Raw genomic sequence first — 19,558 nt, 5'->3', positions numbered from 1 at the left:
TCTAGTTATTATTTCAAAAATTGCTGTTTCTATGTTATTTTTTTCCTTAAATTTTTACTAGTAAAACACCATGAGGTTCAGTTGTAGACTAACAAATTTTTGTGCTTGGGATTCAGTTATACAATGATCGAATACTCATCCCTCCACCAGTGCCCATTTCCCACCACCACGGATCCCAGTAACCCTCCCAGCCCCCAGCCCCCATCCCACCCTGACTCTGTGACATGGCATTTCCTTTGGTTCTCTCTCTCTTATTGGGTGTTGTGGTTTGCAAAAGAGGCAATGGGTGACAATCATGTTTGGTCTATAGTTTACTTTCAGCATGATTCTCCCATCCTGGGAGGATCCTCCCAACACTATTTATTTGGTGCTCCCTTCTCTATAAGAGCTCCCTTTTCCCCTAGCATGTGTGGCTGGCCTCCAAGCCATAGAATTAAATTCCTGGTACTAAACTCTGCCATTCTTGAGTGTTAGTCTCCTATTTTGTTACTTTATGTTCCCCAGATGAATGCAATCTTTCTAGTCTATCCCTTTCTTTCTGAGTCATTTTGCTTAACATGATACTTTCCAAGTAATACCATTTGTATGTAAATTTCATGACTTCATCTTTAAAAGAAGGAGTTTTGATATAATAAATTCTCAAAAGAATAATGCCATGAAGGAATATCTTATTGGGACCAATTAATAGCCTACATCTGCCTCTGTCCCCAGGAGAGGTAATTAGCAACTTGTGATGTTAATTGCTCTGCTTTGTTGTAGTTTGTCCTCCCATTTTCTTTCTTAGGTGTGATGGAGCAGGTTCAGGAACATTTAAAGCTTCTTTTTTCCCCATTTGGATGATATCTGGAGTTTCAGTGAGTCAAACATCATTAACAAAAGATGGTTGATTCCTGTCAAGTTAAGTGCCTAATTCTCTTAGAACACTGATGAGGATCCCCTCAAAGCAGGAAGCCAAACATCTATTCACCTTTTTTGGATATTGGATACACTACAAGTAAAAGAATCTGGATCAGAGCAAAGTAGAACTTTGAAGAATTCTTAGGTGAGTTATTAGAAACTGCTCTGAAGAATATCAAGCATCGATGATGTAGAAAGAAATTAAAATGCATAGAAACATCTTGATATCATTGTCCTTAAATTTTAAATTTTATAGGGATCCTTTCCATACCTCATTAACATTTAAAAGTAAAGTAAAATCTGTTGAAGGACAGTATCATAGCATAAAAGGGATCTACCCTGCCTCTAAATAATATGTTTACTACCTTATCAGTTCTATTCTTTAGAGGCCTCAGAAGATTCTGTGGGTGGCATTCAGAATTGAGTACATCCATGTTTCATCTATTACCGTGCTAGGATCTAGAATAGCACTGTCTGTAGCATTGTCCTCCCACTGTTCATCAGGCCACCAGTAACGTCTTCACTGTGGGACTTCTTGGTACTGTTTTTGACATATTGAATAAGCCACCAATCGTTCATCGTTCATGAACGATCGGTTTGAGGCCCTTCATGTTCCTGGAGCGAACAGATGCCATTGGGCTACACTAGCACGCGACAGGGACAAATGGAGACGTTACTGGCGCCCGCTCGAGCAAATCGACGACTAACGGGAAGTTAAGTGAAGATTAAGTGAATACGCCACCGGGAGCTTGCCAGGCTCTGCCGTGTGGATGGGATACTCTTGGTAGCTTGCCAGGCTCTCCGAGAGGGATTAAGAAACAAACCCAGGTCGACCACATGCAAGGCAAAAGCCCTACCGGCAGTGCTATCGCTCAGGTTCTAGCACTAGCACTATCCTCCCATTGTTCACCAATTTGCTCGAGTGGGCCCAGTAACGTCTCCATCGTGAGAATTGTTGTTACTGTGTTTGGTATATTGAGTATGTCACGGGTACTTTGCCAGGCATGCAGTGTGGGCGAGATTCTCTCAGTAGCTCTCTGGGCTCTCCTAGACGGGCGGAACAATCGAACCAGGGTCGGCCGGGTTGGCCGGGTGCAAGGTAAATGCCCTACCACTATGCTATCATTCAGGTTCTAGAATAAGAAAAAAATCAGTCAAGAATAAATGAACACTTGCTTTTCTAAGAATAATCTTGTCTGTACTACTGTATTCAACAGAGCTCTTCAGACTTTGCTTCTTAGCCTACAAATTTTTCCCAACTCAGTCAATTAAATATTAGAAAAGATTACTGATCTCTTCTTAAAAGAAAGGGACCATCTTTAATGTTTTCTATCCATATTCTTCTTCTCCTCACCCTCAAACTCTACCCATCACCCTCCCCCTCATTTCCCCCCCTCTTCTTCTCCCTCTTCCTCTTCCACTTATCCCTCCTCATCTTCCTCCTTCTCCTTCTTCTCCTCCTTCTCCTTCTTCTTCTTCTCCTCCTCCTCCTCCTCATCCTCCTTCTCCTTCTCCTTCTCCTTCTCCTTCTCCTCCTCCTCCTCCTCCTCCTCTTTCTTCTTCTTCTTCTTCTTCTTCTTCTTCTTCTTCTTCTTCTTCTTCTTCTTCTTCTTCTTCTTCTTCTTCTTCTTCTTCTTCTTCTACTTCTTCTTCTTCTTCTTCTTCTTCCTCTTCTTCTTCTTCTTCTTCTTCTTCTTCTTCTTCTTCTTCTTCTTCATTTCTTTTTCCCTTTCTCCTTCTCCTTTTCTTCTTCGTCTTTTTCTTCTCCCTTTCATTCTTTATCTTCTTCCTCTTCCTCTTCTTCTTCTTCATTCTTTCTTCTGCACGGTCCAGTGGAAATGAATATGGAGAGATGAATACACTATGTCAAAATTATGTGAGGGAAAAATGAAAAGTGAATCAAGAGCACCTCTACTGAAACAAAAAAAACTTAGGCATCTTTGAAAAAGAAAGGTGATCTAAATATATGACGAACTCAAAAAAAGGTGAACTAAAAATATATGAACTCAGAATTTTTGAATAAGAAATCATAGAACCTGACATGATTTAGAGAAGAAACATGGCCGTTAGACTTGCTCAGATTAACAACAGTGTCATTGAATCCACATAGTCTTTGCATAAGGAGTTTTTGTTTGGTTTTGCTGTTTCATTTCAATTGCAGTAATTACTTATATTCTACATATGAGCTATATGCATTGTCCTTCAGTATACTTATGTTCTGTCATGCATAAATCATTTCTCAGGATAAAAACTCAAGATATATCCATTTTTAAAAATGTATTTCATCTTTTTTAATGATAAAGCATCGCCAAAATAATATATACGAAAACTGATTGATCTGACCATCTGTTGGTGGACATTAAGTTTGGCAGTTTTAAATAATGTTCTTATTAGCACATGGATTTAATAAATGTTTTCTTACATGTTGAATAAAAGCCTGAGAATGGTACTATGGAAACATATGGAAACTCCGTTTCAATTTTTATCTCCATGACATTTACCACAGTGGTTGTACCAACTGATATCACCCTCAACAATTTACATTAACTTCAATTGTGTGCAGAATTAATTTTTCTCCACTTCTTTGCCAAGACTGATTTCGATATTTGCCTGATCTGATTTTCACAGTGTGAGTTGACATGCTGCAGTTAACTTTTTGGTTTTCATCTTCCTGTAAGGAATATAGAAATTTTTTTCATGTGTCTGTGGAGAAGTGTCTAAGTTTTTTGCCAAATTTAATTTGATTTTTGTTGTTGTTGTTGTTGCTCTTTTTGAAATGTGTGATAAGTTTATGCACTCCTAAAACTTCTAAAATATTGTATATTATCCATGGAATGTACAGATTGACTCAATATTAGATACAAGGCGATAAGTACAAGACTATAATTAGAGTCAGACAATGGGCTAGAAGAAAATAATAAGCATTCCTTTTTCGGTTTTGTTTGTTGGGTGAGGGGGTGAAGTGTTTGGCTCACACTTGGCAGTGATCAGAATTTACTCCTGGCTCTCTGCTCAAGGATCACCCCTAAGCACCACGTGGGCTTTCAGGGATTGAACCGATGTTGGTCATGTGCAAAACAAGTGCCTTTCCCGGTAGACTCTTTCTCTAGCCCTCCATTTGGTGTTTTGAGTCTAAATATTTTCTTTCCTCTTTTCCTCAACAGATGTCTGAAATCATCTCTAAGGACGGATATAGAAACCACACATCTGTGGCCATGTTTGTTCTCTTGGGACTCACAAATGAAAAAGATCTGCAACTTATTCTCTTTCCTGTCTTCCTAGTGATCTACCTGGTGACCCTAATTTCAAACCTGGGTCTGATCATCCTAATTAGAATGGACTCCCACCTGCACACACCTATGTACTTTTTTCTCAGTTGCCTATCGTTCATAGACATCTGCTATACTACTTCCATTAGCCCAAGGATGCTTTCAGATTTCTTTAAGGATAGAAAAACGATTTCCTTTCTTTCATGTGCTACTCAGTATTTTGTGATTGCTTGGATGGGTATGTCTGAGTGCTGCCTCTTAGCCACCATGGCTTATGACAGATACGTTGCTATTGGTAAACCTCTGCAGTACTCGGCCATTATGAACCCTAAACTCTGTTGCAAAATGGTCACTGCAGCCATTGCCAGTGGTTTTATTAGTAGTTTAGTTGAAACAGCACCTTGTGTTAATCTTTATTTCTGTGGTCCAAACATCATTCGACATTTCTTCTGTGACTTACCCCAGATTGTTTCTTTGTCTTGCTCCGATACCTTTCTTTGCCAAATCATTATTTTTCTTGTAGCACTGTTTGTTGGAGTTGGTCCTATGCTCTTTATCCTTTTATCCTATGGTTTTATTGTCGCTTCCATACTGAAAATATCCTCTGCAAAAGGCAGTCTCAAAGCCTTTAATACCTGTGCCTCCCATGTGGTAGTTGTGGTCCTCTTCTACGGCACTGTCCTGGCTGTGTACATGCGTCCTACTGCTAACTACTCCAAGAAACAGGACAAGGTTCTGTCAGTGTTCTATGTTACTGTTATTCCTATGTTAAATCCTCTTATCTATAGTTTGAGAAACAAGGATATCAAAGAGGCTCTTAAAAGAGTGATGAAGAGGGCAACCTTTTGATCTCAATAGAATAGTATCCAGTAGAGTGTTTTAAAACATGTAATAAAGGTAGTATAAGAATTTATAAGTGATTTATTGTCAGTTTTAAGAACAATCAGGTAGAGATAATAATGAATATACAAAGTTCTTTACTCCTTTCATCATCAAAACATCATTCTTTGTTTGGAGGTAATGTCACCATAGTTAATGTTGGTTTTAAAAGTTTGTTCTAGGCTAGAATTGTAGTACAGTGACTAGGTTACATAACTTGCATGGACCAACCCAAGTTTGATATCCTGCACCCTATATGGTCCCCTAAGCACCACTAGGAGTAATCCCTGAGCACAGACCTAAGAGGAGGCTACTGGGTGTGGTGAAAAAAATGAAATAAACAAAAATAAAAGCTTGTTTTCATGATCTAATCGAAGGTCAAGGCCTAAGTAATGAGAACAGGAATCCTTATAGATATATGTAAATAAATAGACGCTCAAGATGCCACATAGATTGTTGTTTTCATCACCGTTTCCCTTTATTTACTTCTATATATTCATTAAGGTTTTAATACATCTATAAAATTAGAGCAAAAGTAAAATGTGAAATTATTTTTAGCAATTAAAGGAGAGCTTCATTCATTTACACTGGAACAGAAAAAGTGACTGTATGTGTGTAACTGATAAAGATGAGAGGGAGAGAGTAATAGTAAGAAAGATTATATCAATTTTTTAATGGAGCATTGGAGGTGGGGAATGGGCACTGGTGGAGGGATGAGTACTCAATTGTTGTATAACTGAAACCCAAGCACAAAAATTTGTAAGTCTACAACTTACCTCATGGTGTTTCACTAATAAAATTTTTTTAAAAATAAATTAAAAAGAAAAAAAGACAGGCATTGTAAAAAATATACTACTCGCATAAGGGGGGATGAGAAGATGTGAGTTCTCAGTGGGCTCTCTGGATGGTTCTCTCTCTCTCGCTGCCCCCGTTCGGTGCTCTCGAGTCACTGTGTATGGACCAGATCAGGATGGCTTTTCCTTTATTATCTGCTTCTGTGTATGCCGCTGTGCTCTCTTCTGTCTGTCTCTCTATATTTTAGACTCTCTCTCTGTAATCTTTCCTCTGGTCTCTTTCGATCTTCTCTCTCAGGATCTTTTCTGCTCTCTCTCTGGAGTACTTCTGCTCCTGTCTCTGGAGTCCTTCGCTCTGGATTCTGACTCTGCCCTCTTCTTCCGTTCTCTGCTTCTTCTTCCCTGGATCCTGACCCTGACTTCTCGAGCCAGACCCTGACTTCTGGAGCTCAACCTGCTGCTCTCACTTCTGACTCTGACTCCTGGATTCTGACTTGCTCTTCTCGCCTCTGACTCTGCCCCCCTCCACTCTTACAGTCTTAGTTTAGATAGCAATCACATAAGGTGGTGACACAAAGGAGGGCTGAACATTAACAAATCACCTAAGAAGGGTAAAACCACTCCTCCAGGAGATTAACTCAAGGATAAAATCTCATCTAAATATATTACTCTGGACTACTGGATTACTAGCAGATCCGCCAAGGGCGGGATCCCATCCAGGGTGTGTTGCTTTCTTCTTTCCTCAGATAGTAATCCACTTAAATAGTTGTAGGAAATCTACTTTAAATATTTCTAGCAATGTCATTCTGAATATGCACAGTAAGAGACATATCAACTTAAAGTTTGGTTCTTCCTGAGGTCATCTTACTGTATATTCCAGATCACAGACCTCAGGCCAGGTTAGTCTTCCTAACCCCAGCAGGGTCCTAGTCTCATTGTTACTTTTGGATCATGACAGCATTTGTCTATGATCATGCTCTCAACTTATATTTGAGTGTTGTGGTGCTTTGTCCTGGCCCATTTTGATGACATGGTAGCTCACAGTGTGCCCTGGGTCCATTCAGTCCTTCATCGAGACCTTGTGGGATACTAGGAACTAAGGGCAACTGAGTTGACAGAGCAGATGCCCAGGAGTAAATATAATGGAAGTCAATCAACTCTCGAGTTACAAAGCATAATAATAACTGTCTTCCTGTGTCCATACAGAAAGGACATTGCTTTATGGTAAACTAAGTTCTTTGCGGCAAGACTGAAAGGACAAACCCAATGTTATCCTACAAGGTATCGCTAATCATTTACAATGAAATTACAATATATAATTTAAAAAAATTGCCAAATATTAAATCCTTACCAATATTCTAGTTTTCTTTTTTTAAATTTTTATTAATGAGACACCATATTCCAGTTTTCTTCATTCATTTTTGATGCAAGAAAAATTTTACAATCATAATATATTATCAATGTTTAGAATACTCATCAATTTGAACTTTATGTCTATTCTAATGACTAATATTTTAAAATTATAATTGCTTCTTTTATATGTATATTCTTTCATCCAATGCAGAAAAATTTATATTCATAGCATATTTGGTTGGCGCTCTTTATTATAAACCTGAGTGTGAGCTCTTCCATCCTTACCACATCCCTCAATTCTTAAATGTATTTATCTTGTTTTATTTGGGAGCTGAAATATTTACTCTCACCCTCTTAAAGGATAAAGGTGTACCTGAGCTTGTCACTTTTTAACATGTATCTCTTTGATCTTAGTATATTTCAATAAAGTAAAAATAAATTGAAAGTAATTTACCAATTTTTATGATTTATATCTTTATGGTTCCAGACAGTTTTCCTTGTCTAAATCTAACCAAAAAAATTGACTTTCTCTGGGTATATTATGTCTCAGAAATTTGTCCAAATTAGCCCAAAATACTCTACCACACCATCTTTTCAATCCATAGGTACAGTTTACATTCATTGTTATCTGCAAGCAAGAGAGGCAACACCTTTTTTTTTTAATGAAACACCATGAGGTACAGTTACAGATTTGCAAAGGTTTGTTCTTACGTTTCAGTCATACAATGTTCAAGTATCCATCCCTCCACCAGTGCCAATTCTCCCTTGGGATCAAGGAAATACCTTTTGAACAATTGTTACATATTAAATGGTGTGCTGATATTTGCAGGAATTTCTTCAAATACCATCCCAGAGGCACACAAACCAATCTTGGAACACAGCGGCTTTTGGCAGAAATCCCTCTGAACTTAGACCTGAAAACTTTGTAACTGTTCTCATGGTGATTCAATGAAAGAAAGAAAGAAAGAAAGAAAGAAAGAAAGAAAGAAAGAAAGAAAGAAAGAAAGAAAGGAAAAATTAAAAAACTCAAGTTTGATCCCTGGCACCATAGGGTCTCTGAGTACCATATAAGGCCTTCTTGGCCTTGGACAATCCCCAGGATGACTCTGGTTACTTCCAAGCACCACCAGCGAGAACTGAGCTGCAGATACACACCACTGAGCAGAGGACATAGGCATGACCGAGATTCTCTCACTACTGCTTAGGGTGGCACCTATAAATAAAATCATTCTGCCTATATTCTACCAAGCTCATCTGTATACATCCAAAGTCAAGAAAAATCATTGACCTAAGTATCTGCACCCCTTTGTGAATTATTGGCAAACATTATCCTAACATTTACCCATTCTCCTTTGGCAATTTAAGTGCCCAAATAATCGATGAATGATGGAAACTATGTATGTATACATACTATACCCTATATTTTAAAGTTCCTAAAAAATATCAGAATTCTCATCATAAGGGGTAAAATTATAACTATGTGCTGCTATAGATGTTTTTGAGGTGATCATTTTGAATATATACATATATATCAAATTATCATCCCTTCAATGCCATCCATCAACTGTATCTCTGAATACAACGAAACAACTAAAAACATTAGTTCCAATATTGTCTCACTCTTTGAAATTCCAGATTATTTTAAGGCCTATGAGAAGAAATTTATGAAAAGGTTTACCATACAATCTATATAGGGGGTCCCAAAGGTGCACCATTTGTTGACAGAGACATTAAGAAAGTAAAGGAGTGGGGCTGGAGCGATAGCACAGCGAATAAGGCATTTGCCTTGCACGCAGCCAACATGGCCGACACAGGTTCGATTCCCAGCATCCCATATGGTCCCCCGAGCACCACCAGGAGTGATTCCTGACTGCATGAGCCAGGAGTAACCCCTGAGCATCGCCGGGTGTGACCCAAAAAGCAAAAAAAAAAAAGAAAGAGAGTAAAGGAGTGCATCAACATTCGATATGTAGATCAGAGGTTTGGGTATTTTACATAACTACCAGAAGGCATCCTTAAAATCTAAAGTCTTGACAATTTCCTGTTCTAATTTTGTCCATGCTGCCCCTATCTAAAAGACCATAAATAGTCTTATTCTATGCTAAGCTGGGACATCTTTAAAGCCAACAAAAGTGACAGCACAGCAGTTAAGGAGTTTGCCTTGTACGCGACCAACCCAGGTTCGATTACGGGCCCCTGTATGGCAGAGACTGGCAAGCTACCTGTGAGCTCTTCAATATGCCAAATACGGTAAAAAAAAAAAACAACGTGCTCTTCATCTTCCTGGAGCGAGCAGACACCATTGGGCTACACTAGTACACGACAGGAACAAATGGAGATGTTACTGGTGCCCGCTCAAGCAATCAATGAGCAGCGGGATGACAAGGATACAATGACAGTGAAGACCAAAACTATTTTACCAAGGGAATATACCATTTTTGGGTTGCTTTATTATTATTATTATTATTATTATTATTATTATTATTATTAGGCTGGAGCAATAGCACGGCGGTAGGGCGTTCGCCTTACAAGCGGCCAACATGGCCGACCCGAGTTCGATTCCTCCGCCCCTCTCGGAGAGCCCGGCAAGCTACCGAGAGTATTCGATATGCCAGACACAGTAACAACAAAGTCTCCAATGGAGACGTTACTGGGCCCGCTCGAGCAAATCGACGATCAACGGGAGGGCCTTTACCTTTACCTTTTTATTATTAGGGGGATGAATTCCCATGAAACATGAAATTGCAGTTTGCAAAAACAAAGAAGGTTTGGAGGGCATTGATACAGGTAAGGCAGAAGCGGATTCATTCACTAATCCCAGGCACTTCAATATTTTCAAGAGAGAAAATATTGAAAAATAAAGATGCTCAGATTCAGAGTTCTAAAGTAGAAAATTATGTTGGAAGTAGAAGAGAAGAGAGAAGGAGCTCCCCAAGTAGGGAGGAACTTAATATATGACTAAGTTAACTATGGTTCTTTTTGTGATGTATTTATAGGAAAACTGGGTCTTTGTGTTACAGAACTGGTTTTGCATGTGGTTTGATCCATAAGACAGTTTTGATCCAAGGCATTCCACATGGTCCACAGGTTTGATCTCCAGCATCCTATATGCTCCCTTGAGCACCACCAGGAGTAATTCCTGAGTCAGATCAAGGCAGAGCCAGAAATAACTCCTGAGCATTGATGGGTATGAACGCCCCTCAACAAAAAAATAAAAATAAAACGTAAAAAATAAAAGATTTAATGATGCCTATACCTATCTTTTAGACACTGTATAAAACCTACTTATTTGCATCTAAAATATAGGTATTATTATTACACCTGATTTATAACCAAGGATATAATAATTAATAGAACTTAAAGCATTTCCTATGCTTATGTGCATAAAATGGCAAAATCAAAATTCAGGTGAAACATTTTAAAGATCAATTTTTCTTGAGGTTTACTTTCATCAAAGTGGTTCTTGTATTCATACTTTGTTTTGAGTTCATCTGTATAAAAATGAAAGCACAGAAAAATATCCTAATATGCTCCCATTGGAAATGACATGTAAAGCATATTAAAAAGTGCATAAATTATTCATTACAAACATCGAGTTGATTTTGGGGGTTTTTGAGTTTTTTTGAGTGTTTTAGGAAGATGATCGACTGGTTCAGCACCTCCATGATTGTGCAAGGAACACAGAGAGAGAGAAAGCCACAAAAAGACGCCTGTCTTTGGAAATGCTCGAACTCATTCGCCAGCGTGGTTTGGAGCAAATCTCAGGCAATCACAAGATAGCATCCAAGCTTGCAAAACTGTGCAGAGAAGTGATAAAGGAAGACCTCAAAGAGAGAAGAGCAGCAGTGTTGACTGATGTGTCAGAAGCCAGAAAAAGTATTCACAATGCCGCCTGTCCATTGCCAACTACAAGAACAAGATGATTGCCCTCCAACATCCTAAAGAATCTATTACATCTTCCAGAAGTGCAGTGGAAAAAAGTTATCCACAACTTTTACTCGGATCTCTTCGATAGCCATGTCCACCTGACCACACACAAATTCTGCAGTATGGATATGTCGTATTTGTGTGTAACCCCTGTTAAGGCTTCTGGAGTCTTCTTCACCCTCTCCACATGGGGCGGGGGGGGGGGGGGGATTTGCACTGTTTCTTCATGTTGTTGTGGTAATATGGAGGTGGGACCTTCCAGTTCACTATCAGTATTCCCCACTTGCTGCAAAAAAGGAATTTGTATGAGCTCAGTCATTGGTTGTCGCCTTTTTTCTCCTTCTATAATATTAGCTTCCTCTTAGGTACTCTTCTGTGACTTGTGCGAGGCCTCTAGTGAAGGTTCATAGATTGAGTTCTTTTATACTAGGCTTGCACAGCTTCTTGTGTCCACCAGTATTTTGGTGAAGTTGTAATAGTCTAGTGGACTATTGTCCTATTGTCTTTGAAATAGCCAGGAAGTTCTCTACAGAATTCGGTAATGGGGACTGAGACATGAGTCCAGAGTGCTGAGAAAGGGGAAAATGACTGTGGCTGGAGGCCACGCCCCTGCAGCAGAGGCCACGCCCACTACTGCAGAGGCTACAACCCCTGCCCTGCCCGTCCCAGGATGCTGGGAGGTGTTGGGGGTCTGGGTGTCAGATCGGGGCAAAGGCACAGGGTTGGGCAGCAGGTCAGGAGGTCACACACCTGTGGAGCAAACCAGGGGCGATGGAAGGGCCTGCTCTATGTTTTCAGCCCTACTGGATTTGGTAGAATACAACCATATGTACCATTCGTGAGTGTCAGACCAAGTGCCACATGATGGAAGTTCCTCCTGTCCCTTAATGGAGCTCTTTTAAACACTTCCTTTCAAACTACGAATTCCCTAATCTGTTGCCTACTCATGATGCTTTGCGTAGTTCCTTCAAATATGAATGATAATCTAGCTGGACAGATTATTCTTGGTGAGGTGTTCATTCATTGATTTTTTGGTACTATATCTTTCAATGTACCATATCTTTATACTATATCATTGTAACTATGTACTTTGTACTATATACTATGTATCTTGTATCTATGTACTATGTACATAGATGCATTCTATGTATCACGATCACGATCACAACCACCCTGTTGTTCGTCGATTGCCTCGAGCAGGTGCCAGTAACGTCTTCTTTGTCCTAGCCCTGAGATTTTTTTTTTAAAGTGCCATATTCAAGGCTTTTTCAGGGTTAGGAGAATGAGACCCATCATTGTTACTGGTATTTGGCATATTGGGTATACCACGGGGAGTTTGCCAGACTCTGCCGTGTGGGCATGTTACATTTGGTAGCCTGCCAGTTTGACCGAATTAGGAATGAGATGATAAGATGTCGCGCGGCCGGGAATGCGGCCGCGCGCTTCCGGGAGCTGAGTGTGATGATCTCTGTATCCTGGCCGTTGTTGGAGTTACACGGCAGTTGGTGGGTGTAACTGTCTAGTTACTGGCAGGTCCAGTCCCAAACTCTACAGGCTTGGAGATCTCAGCCCCGGGTCCCACACACCTGGGTTCCTCTGTCAGTTCTTTTATGCGTGAGGCTCATCCAAGTGTGTGGAGAGTGCTCCCAGCAAGTAAATAGTAAATACATAGATATATAGATACATACTATATACTATATAGTATGTACATAGATACATAGATACATACTATGTACTATGTATATACTATGTTTCTTTGTACTATGTACTTTTTACTATATACTTTGTACTTAGTACTTTGTACTATGTACTATGTACTATTTGCTATAGTACTATAGTACTATGTACTATGTACTATGTATGTACTATGTATGTACTATATACTATGTACTTTGTACTTTGTACTATAGTACTTTGTACTTTGTACCATATCTTTCAATATACTACACCACATTGGATGGGGTTCAGAAAGTAGGCAACAAATCATAGAGGGGAAAATATTTATGAATATATACATATATAAATATGAAAGCTCACATCACTCAGCTTTTAACAACATGTTGGTGATATTCTAAAGAATGTCTTAATGGCCCCTGTCAAAATAGAAGAATCTTCACACTGTTTCCTATATGAATACTTTTCTGTAAGCATTTTCAGCAGTACTTCATAACGGACAATACAAAATATATATTATATATATTATTTTGGTTCTGATTTGGGACAGGGATCAGGGCATGATGATGGAAACATCCCAAATTTGGTGGTGAGAAAGTGTAATGGTGATGGGATTAGTGTTTGAATATTAAATGTAATCAAATATTGTGAATCACCTCATAAAATAAAAAAATTTAAAAAGATGGTACTGCTAGTAAATGGCTTCATAATAGAAAGTTAAATAATGGAATTTCCATCTTTACTTTGCTTTTTAAATATATTCAGACATTTTCTCAGTGCCCTATCCATTACCAACCAATCCTGTGAGACAGATTTTGCATTAAATTGTTTTGATTAGTGAGAAAAAAAACAGGTAAAGTAGGGATATAAAAAACAAAGTCAAGACAAGACAGTTATAATGGTCATAATCAGGGTTAACAGAATAGCCGAATCTGGGGTGAATACTAGTTTCTTTATATCCAGTAATGTGACTAGAGAAACTTAACATGTGCAAGCTCACTTTATCACTTGTAAAACCAAGTATGTTGTAGTAGTTATTATATACAGTAGGTTATCCATGAGTGAATCAAATTAATTAATGTCTACAAAATGCCTATGAGGGTTTCATACACTGAATATCTTACATTAATGATAGGTATGATTCATGTGACCTAATATAATTTTACAACATTATGTAACACTATTGATTCTTCCTTACGAAGGTCAACTTCAGATCGTTGCCACATATATCTATTCCTTTCATTTGCACTGAACTCATCTACACTGACCATTACTAGGGATATAGTTAGTTTTAACAAGATCCCATTCTTGATTTTATGTATATAGATACAAGATTGGGCTGGAGCGACAGCACAGCGGTGGGGGGTTTGCCTTGCACGCAGCCGACCCAGCCAAGCCAGGTTCAATTCCTAGCCCCTCTTGGAGAACTCGGCAAGCTATAGAGAGTATCTCACCCGCATAGCAGGGCCTGCAAGCTACCCATGGACGTATTCAATAGGCCAAATATAGTAACAAAAAGTCTCACGATGGAGAGGTTACTGGGCCCACTCGAGCATATCGATGAATAATGGGAGGACTGTAACCATGACTGTGAGTTGCAAGATTGTATATGTATTAAATTGGGCTACAGTTTCAAACATTTCTTCAAAAATACATATTACCAGCGCTGAGAAAACTGGACTGTCACATGCAAAAAACTAAAAACTGGGTAAACATCTTACAAAGATTAATTCTAAGTGGAAAAATACCTTGATAGGGGCTGAAGAATATTACAAGGGGTAGGGCGTTTGCCTTGCATGCAGACAACCTCGGTTCAATTCCCAGTATCCCATATGGTCTCTGAGCACCGCCAAGAGTAACTCCTGAGTGCAACCCCAGAAGGAACCCCTGTGCATTGCAGGGTGCAACCCAAAAAGAGAAAAAAACTTAATATTAAACCAAAATTCATAACATATATTGAGACATAGGTGGAACATTCCAGAATATGTACCTCAGACATATCTGCAAAAATTTGACTCTGTTGGCAAAGAAAACAATTGAAGAAATAAACAAATGGGACTACATATCAAACTTAAAATGTTTTGCATGGAAAAAAATGTGAGCTAAACTAAAGATATCCTACTAAATGGGAAAAATATTTGTACATCAGACATCATATAAAATGCTGACTTCCAAAATATATATATAAAACTCAGAAAACATACAACAAAGAGTCACAATGTCAAAATGGGAGAAAGGAAATGGCAGACCCCTTCCCAAAGAGTGAAGTCACATGGAAAAGTGTTTGTAGGCTCCTTCATGAAAAAACACAAATTAAAATGGCAATGAGCTATTATTTCACACCAGCAAATTCAGACTACATTCAAAAGATTGGGGGAAAAAACTGTATATAATGGGGGCATAGTGAGAAAGGAACCCTCATTCACTATTGGTGGGAATGTTTTCCAGGTCAATCGCTAGAGAAACCTGTGTGGTGACTTCTCAAAAAGGAAAGAGAACTTCCACATCCCAGTTATTTCTCTTCATGATACTTACCCCTCCCATAAAAAATAACTTAATTTTAAAGTATGTTTTGAAATAATTTTGAAAATGCCTACCCCTTTGTTAATTAATTTAAAAAGACATATACTATGCACACTGACATTTATTGCCATACTAATACGATAGTCAGATATAAAAACAACCAAAATGTCCAATGACAGATGAATAAAGTAGCTGTTATAGATACAAAATAAATATTGTGCAGTTATAACAAAAAATGAAGTATTGAATTCATCTGCAATCTGAATGTAATTTAAAGGCATTGTTTTCATTGAAATAAATCCGAAGTAAAAGAGTAAATACAATTTTCTCCCACTCATCTGGGATGTATAAAGAAACAAATCCCCAAAGTGAAAGAAATAGACATAGCAAACAATAACAAACCTCTTACCTTGGATTTTAAAAAATGAAATCAACTAGAATTCAACGAAGAGCATTACAATGCTCTGAGGAACTATAAAAATAACCCAGGGGATAAATTTGGGTAATCTCTGTAAAGTTTATTATTCCAATCATAAGTTTAGTGCTTATAAAATTAGAAATGAGACAAGGTAATCCGTTACTGACGCAGGTAACAGAAACAGAGTTCTCACTGTACCATCGCTCTCCCACACACACACATTGAGTATTGGCAAAAAAATTCACTGTCCTGATGGTAACACCGCAAATTTTAAATTCTACTTGTTCTACAGATTCTGCTCTAGCTTCCAAGTAAAACTCCTGGAAAATTAAATTATCATAGGAGACCCAGATTCTACCAAAGAAAAGAGCAATGTGACATTGAATTAAATGTCCTATCATTTCCCTACCTTGCTAGGCACTGTCCAGCACAAACATTATGAAATGTTGCAAAGTCTTTGGGAATCAACATGAAGCACATTCCAGGCACATCAATGCGGAGAAATTGATATCTATGCCTCTTACTGGCTGCCTGGAATTTTCCTGATCTTGATTTTAAGAGAATCCTTTTTCCTTTCCATGGTTTTCTCCCATCTTTTTAAAGAATACTCTTCATAAGGCAGCTCAGTGAGTAAGGTGGAAAGAAAGAAGTCATTTGGAAACAAATACAGACAAATATCTTTATCACTCTTCTTTCTTTAGTTCTCCCCCACCACACTCCCGTTTCTCTTCCAAACTTTCTCTGTTCCTCTGGGATTAAAGCTTTTTTTTTTTATTATTTCAGCTTTTACATGTATAGCCATGTGAAACATTTTAATTTCATTATACTCTATGTGCTGAAAAATTAAATATAAAGACATATAGAAAATAAACAAAGAAAAGAGCAGTGTGACATTGAATTAAATGTCCTATCATTTCCCTAACTTGTCATTTCCATAGAGTTTTATCTACCTAAATCTAGTCATGAGGAAAGGTGCTTAAATAGGCATTCTTATCAATGGTAGTAGTTGACAAATGAGAATATACCTAATGGCAACAGGAAACAATGAAATCAGGTTTCACTTTCCTAAACGGATATTATTATTCCTACTGAAATGTCAAAAATTCTTAAACTGTCTCTTTCACGGTGCTTAGAATAACTGTCCAGACGTTATTCTTATTGGGGCAAATGTCTCACCTTCCTCATCACCCTCCTCACGGCTTCTTTTATCTCTTTATTCCTCAGACTATAGATTAGAGGATTTAACACGGGAATAATGATAATATAGAGCACTGAAAGTACCTTGTCCTGCTTATCGGGGTGACTAGAAGTAGGACGCATGTACACAGCCAGGGCTGTGCCATAATAGAGTGTCACAACTGCCAAATGGGAGGCACAGGTATTGAAGGCCTTGGCACTACCTTTCCCAGAGGATATTTTCAGGATGGAAGCAGCAATGAAACAGTAGGATAACAGGATAGTGAGCAAAGAACCAAATCCAACAAACAGAGCGACAAGAAAAATAATCACTTGAGTGATGGAAGGATCAGAGCAAGACAAGGTAACAATCTGGGGTAAATTACAAAAGAAATGTTGAATGACATTTGGTCCACAATAGTGGAGATTAAAGCAAGAGATTACTTCAGTTAAGCTACAGAGGAAACCAGTTCCAAGGGCCCCAGCAACCATCTTCTGACAGAACTCAGGTGCCATGATGGTTGAGTACTGCAGGGGGTTACCAATGGCCACGTATCTGTCATAGGCCATGGCGGCCAAGAGGCAACACTCAGACAGAGCCATCCAGCACACAACAAAATACTGGGTGGCACAGCCAATGAAGGAAATAGTTTTTTCATCTTTGAAGAAATCTGAAAGCATACTTGGGGTGATTGATGAAGAATAACAAATGTCAATAAAAGACAAAAAGCTGAGAAAAAAGTACATAGGTGTTTGCAGGTGGGAGTCCATCCTGATTAGGAGGATAATACCAAGGTTCCACAATAAGGTCACAAGATAGATCACTAGGAAGACTGGAAAGAGAATCAGTTGCAGGTCCTTTTCATCTGTGAGTCCTATGAAAACAAACACAACCACTGAGGTGTAATTTCTATTCCCTTCCATTGAGATGCTTGGTTCCATCTGCAGAAAGGGAGATGATAGAAAAATAATTAAGACTTCACTCACAAAATGCAACATGGTCTTTCTATTTTTTCAGTCATGTATTAGCCCAGATACATAATTGTGTGAACACAAAAAGGCCGCATGTTTATACACAAAAGGACAGCAGCAGTTTATCTCTCCCACCGCCTGTTTTTGGTAGTCTCAGGGTCGTTTCCCCGACTCTAGGGAGGATGATGGTGATAGGCAGGCGAAGGAAGGAAACGAGGGCCAGTCTGGTTAATATTACTTGCATTTTATTCCAATTCTCTCTCTGTTCACTCCTCTCTCCCCTCTGCCTCTCCCAGCCTATTCTTACAGTCTCAATATATCCCATAAAAGAAATTTATGTCATGGAGGGCCCAGGTTCTCTCAAGTACGTGTCCCCATTCTCTCAGGTCTGTCCCCCTAGAGAGCCCGGAAGAGCTCCTTATATAGATCATGGTACCTCTAAAGGGCGCAATACAATGATGTCATCAAAAGGAGTTACAGAAAGAACATTGAGGCAGCAAAACATATATTGTTTCTTTACATCTGCAAGCCAGTAATTTTGGCCTCTGGAAAGTAGATACAGAACCAAAACTGAAACCTTTCACAAGCACTTTCACAGCTACAAGCACTTGGATTTGTATCCCAAAGACCAGTTTGCTAGAGCTTGGAATCTACATCCCAAAGACAAGTATCTGAGCTTTACATCCCAAAGACTAGCGTGACTAGAGCCTGGAATCTACATACCAAAGATCAGGCCTGGCTAGCACCTGAGATCTGTATATATAAGACCAGCTAGGTTTCTGTGAGAAAAGGAAAGTTGCCTCTTACAATATACTTAAATTATTTACTGAAGGCAGTTGGAAGGGGAGAAATGTTCAGTCTCATCCAAAGTAGTCAGGACACATGGGAAAGCCACTTCTAGGACAGATTCTCATTTAGCAGATCAACCCACCCTAGAATGGAATCCCCTGGGTGTGTTTCTCCGCTCCTTGTTCAACAAACATATAAGCATATGTATGGAAAAAATATCATTTTGTATGGACACAGTAAGAAATACTTTAAGTTTATAGAATTGCTCTACCAGGGCCATCTCAATCTCAGACTAAAGTGCTCAGGCCAGATAGTCTTTGCTATCCCTAGCAGGGTCCTAGTCTCGCTGTTACTTTTGGATCATGACAGCATTTGTCTATGATCAAACTCCTAACTTGTACTTAATAATCATGGCATTTTGGTCTGGCCCATCTTGATGCCATGGTCGCATATAACTTACCGCTTGTCCTGGTTCCATCCAGTCCCTCGTCTGGACCCTGCTTTGGGGGTGCTAGGAAGTGAGGGAAACTGAGGGATAAGTTGAGAATGCAGATGCCCAGGAATGAATAATATTCAAAGCCAATTAAATCCTAAGTTACAAAGCATAATATTAACTGTCTTCCTGTATCTATATAAAAAGGACATTGAATTAAAGTAAACTATTCAAAAGACATAAGGAAAGGAGAAAGGCAATATTAACTTATAATACAAGTTCAGTGTCCTAGAAGGATCTAGGAGAAAAGCTGATTAAATGGTTGGGGAGGAGAGAACAGAAAAGTGGTTACAGACAAAGGAATGAGAGTGACTTGGGATCACTGTGATGGTTATAGACTGGTAACCTAAGCTCGTTATGGCAAGGGAGAAAAGGACAAATCAATTGTTATCCT

The 19,558-nt window shown here is 38.8% G+C and overlaps 2 protein-coding genes across 2 annotated transcripts; one reads left to right on the top strand and one right to left on the bottom strand.

The window, feature by feature from the left end:
- Positions 1-4,061: 4,061 nt before the first annotated feature.
- Positions 4,062-11,498, top strand: LOC130041558 (olfactory receptor 5A1-like). Its single transcript, XM_056133814.1, has 2 exons — positions 4,062-5,005; positions 11,396-11,498. The coding sequence occupies exons 1-2, from the start codon at positions 4,062-4,064 to the stop codon at positions 11,496-11,498; spliced, it is 1,047 nt and encodes a 348-aa protein (XP_055989789.1).
- Positions 11,499-16,889: 5,391 nt separating this feature from the next.
- Positions 16,890-17,852, bottom strand: LOC130015777 (olfactory receptor 5A1-like). The gene has a single exon (XM_056106551.1). The coding sequence runs from the start codon at positions 17,850-17,852 to the stop codon at positions 16,890-16,892; it is 963 nt and encodes a 320-aa protein (XP_055962526.1).
- Positions 17,853-19,558: the final 1,706 nt, after the last annotated feature.

The sequence above is a fragment of the Sorex fumeus genome, unplaced genomic scaffold, assembly GCF_029834395.1.
Source record: "Sorex fumeus unplaced genomic scaffold, SorFum_2.1 ptg000007l, whole genome shotgun sequence".
In the NCBI taxonomy this organism is placed as follows: Eukaryota; Metazoa; Chordata; class Mammalia; order Eulipotyphla; family Soricidae; genus Sorex; species Sorex fumeus.
This window is presented reverse-complemented; position numbering and strand designations above follow the sequence as displayed.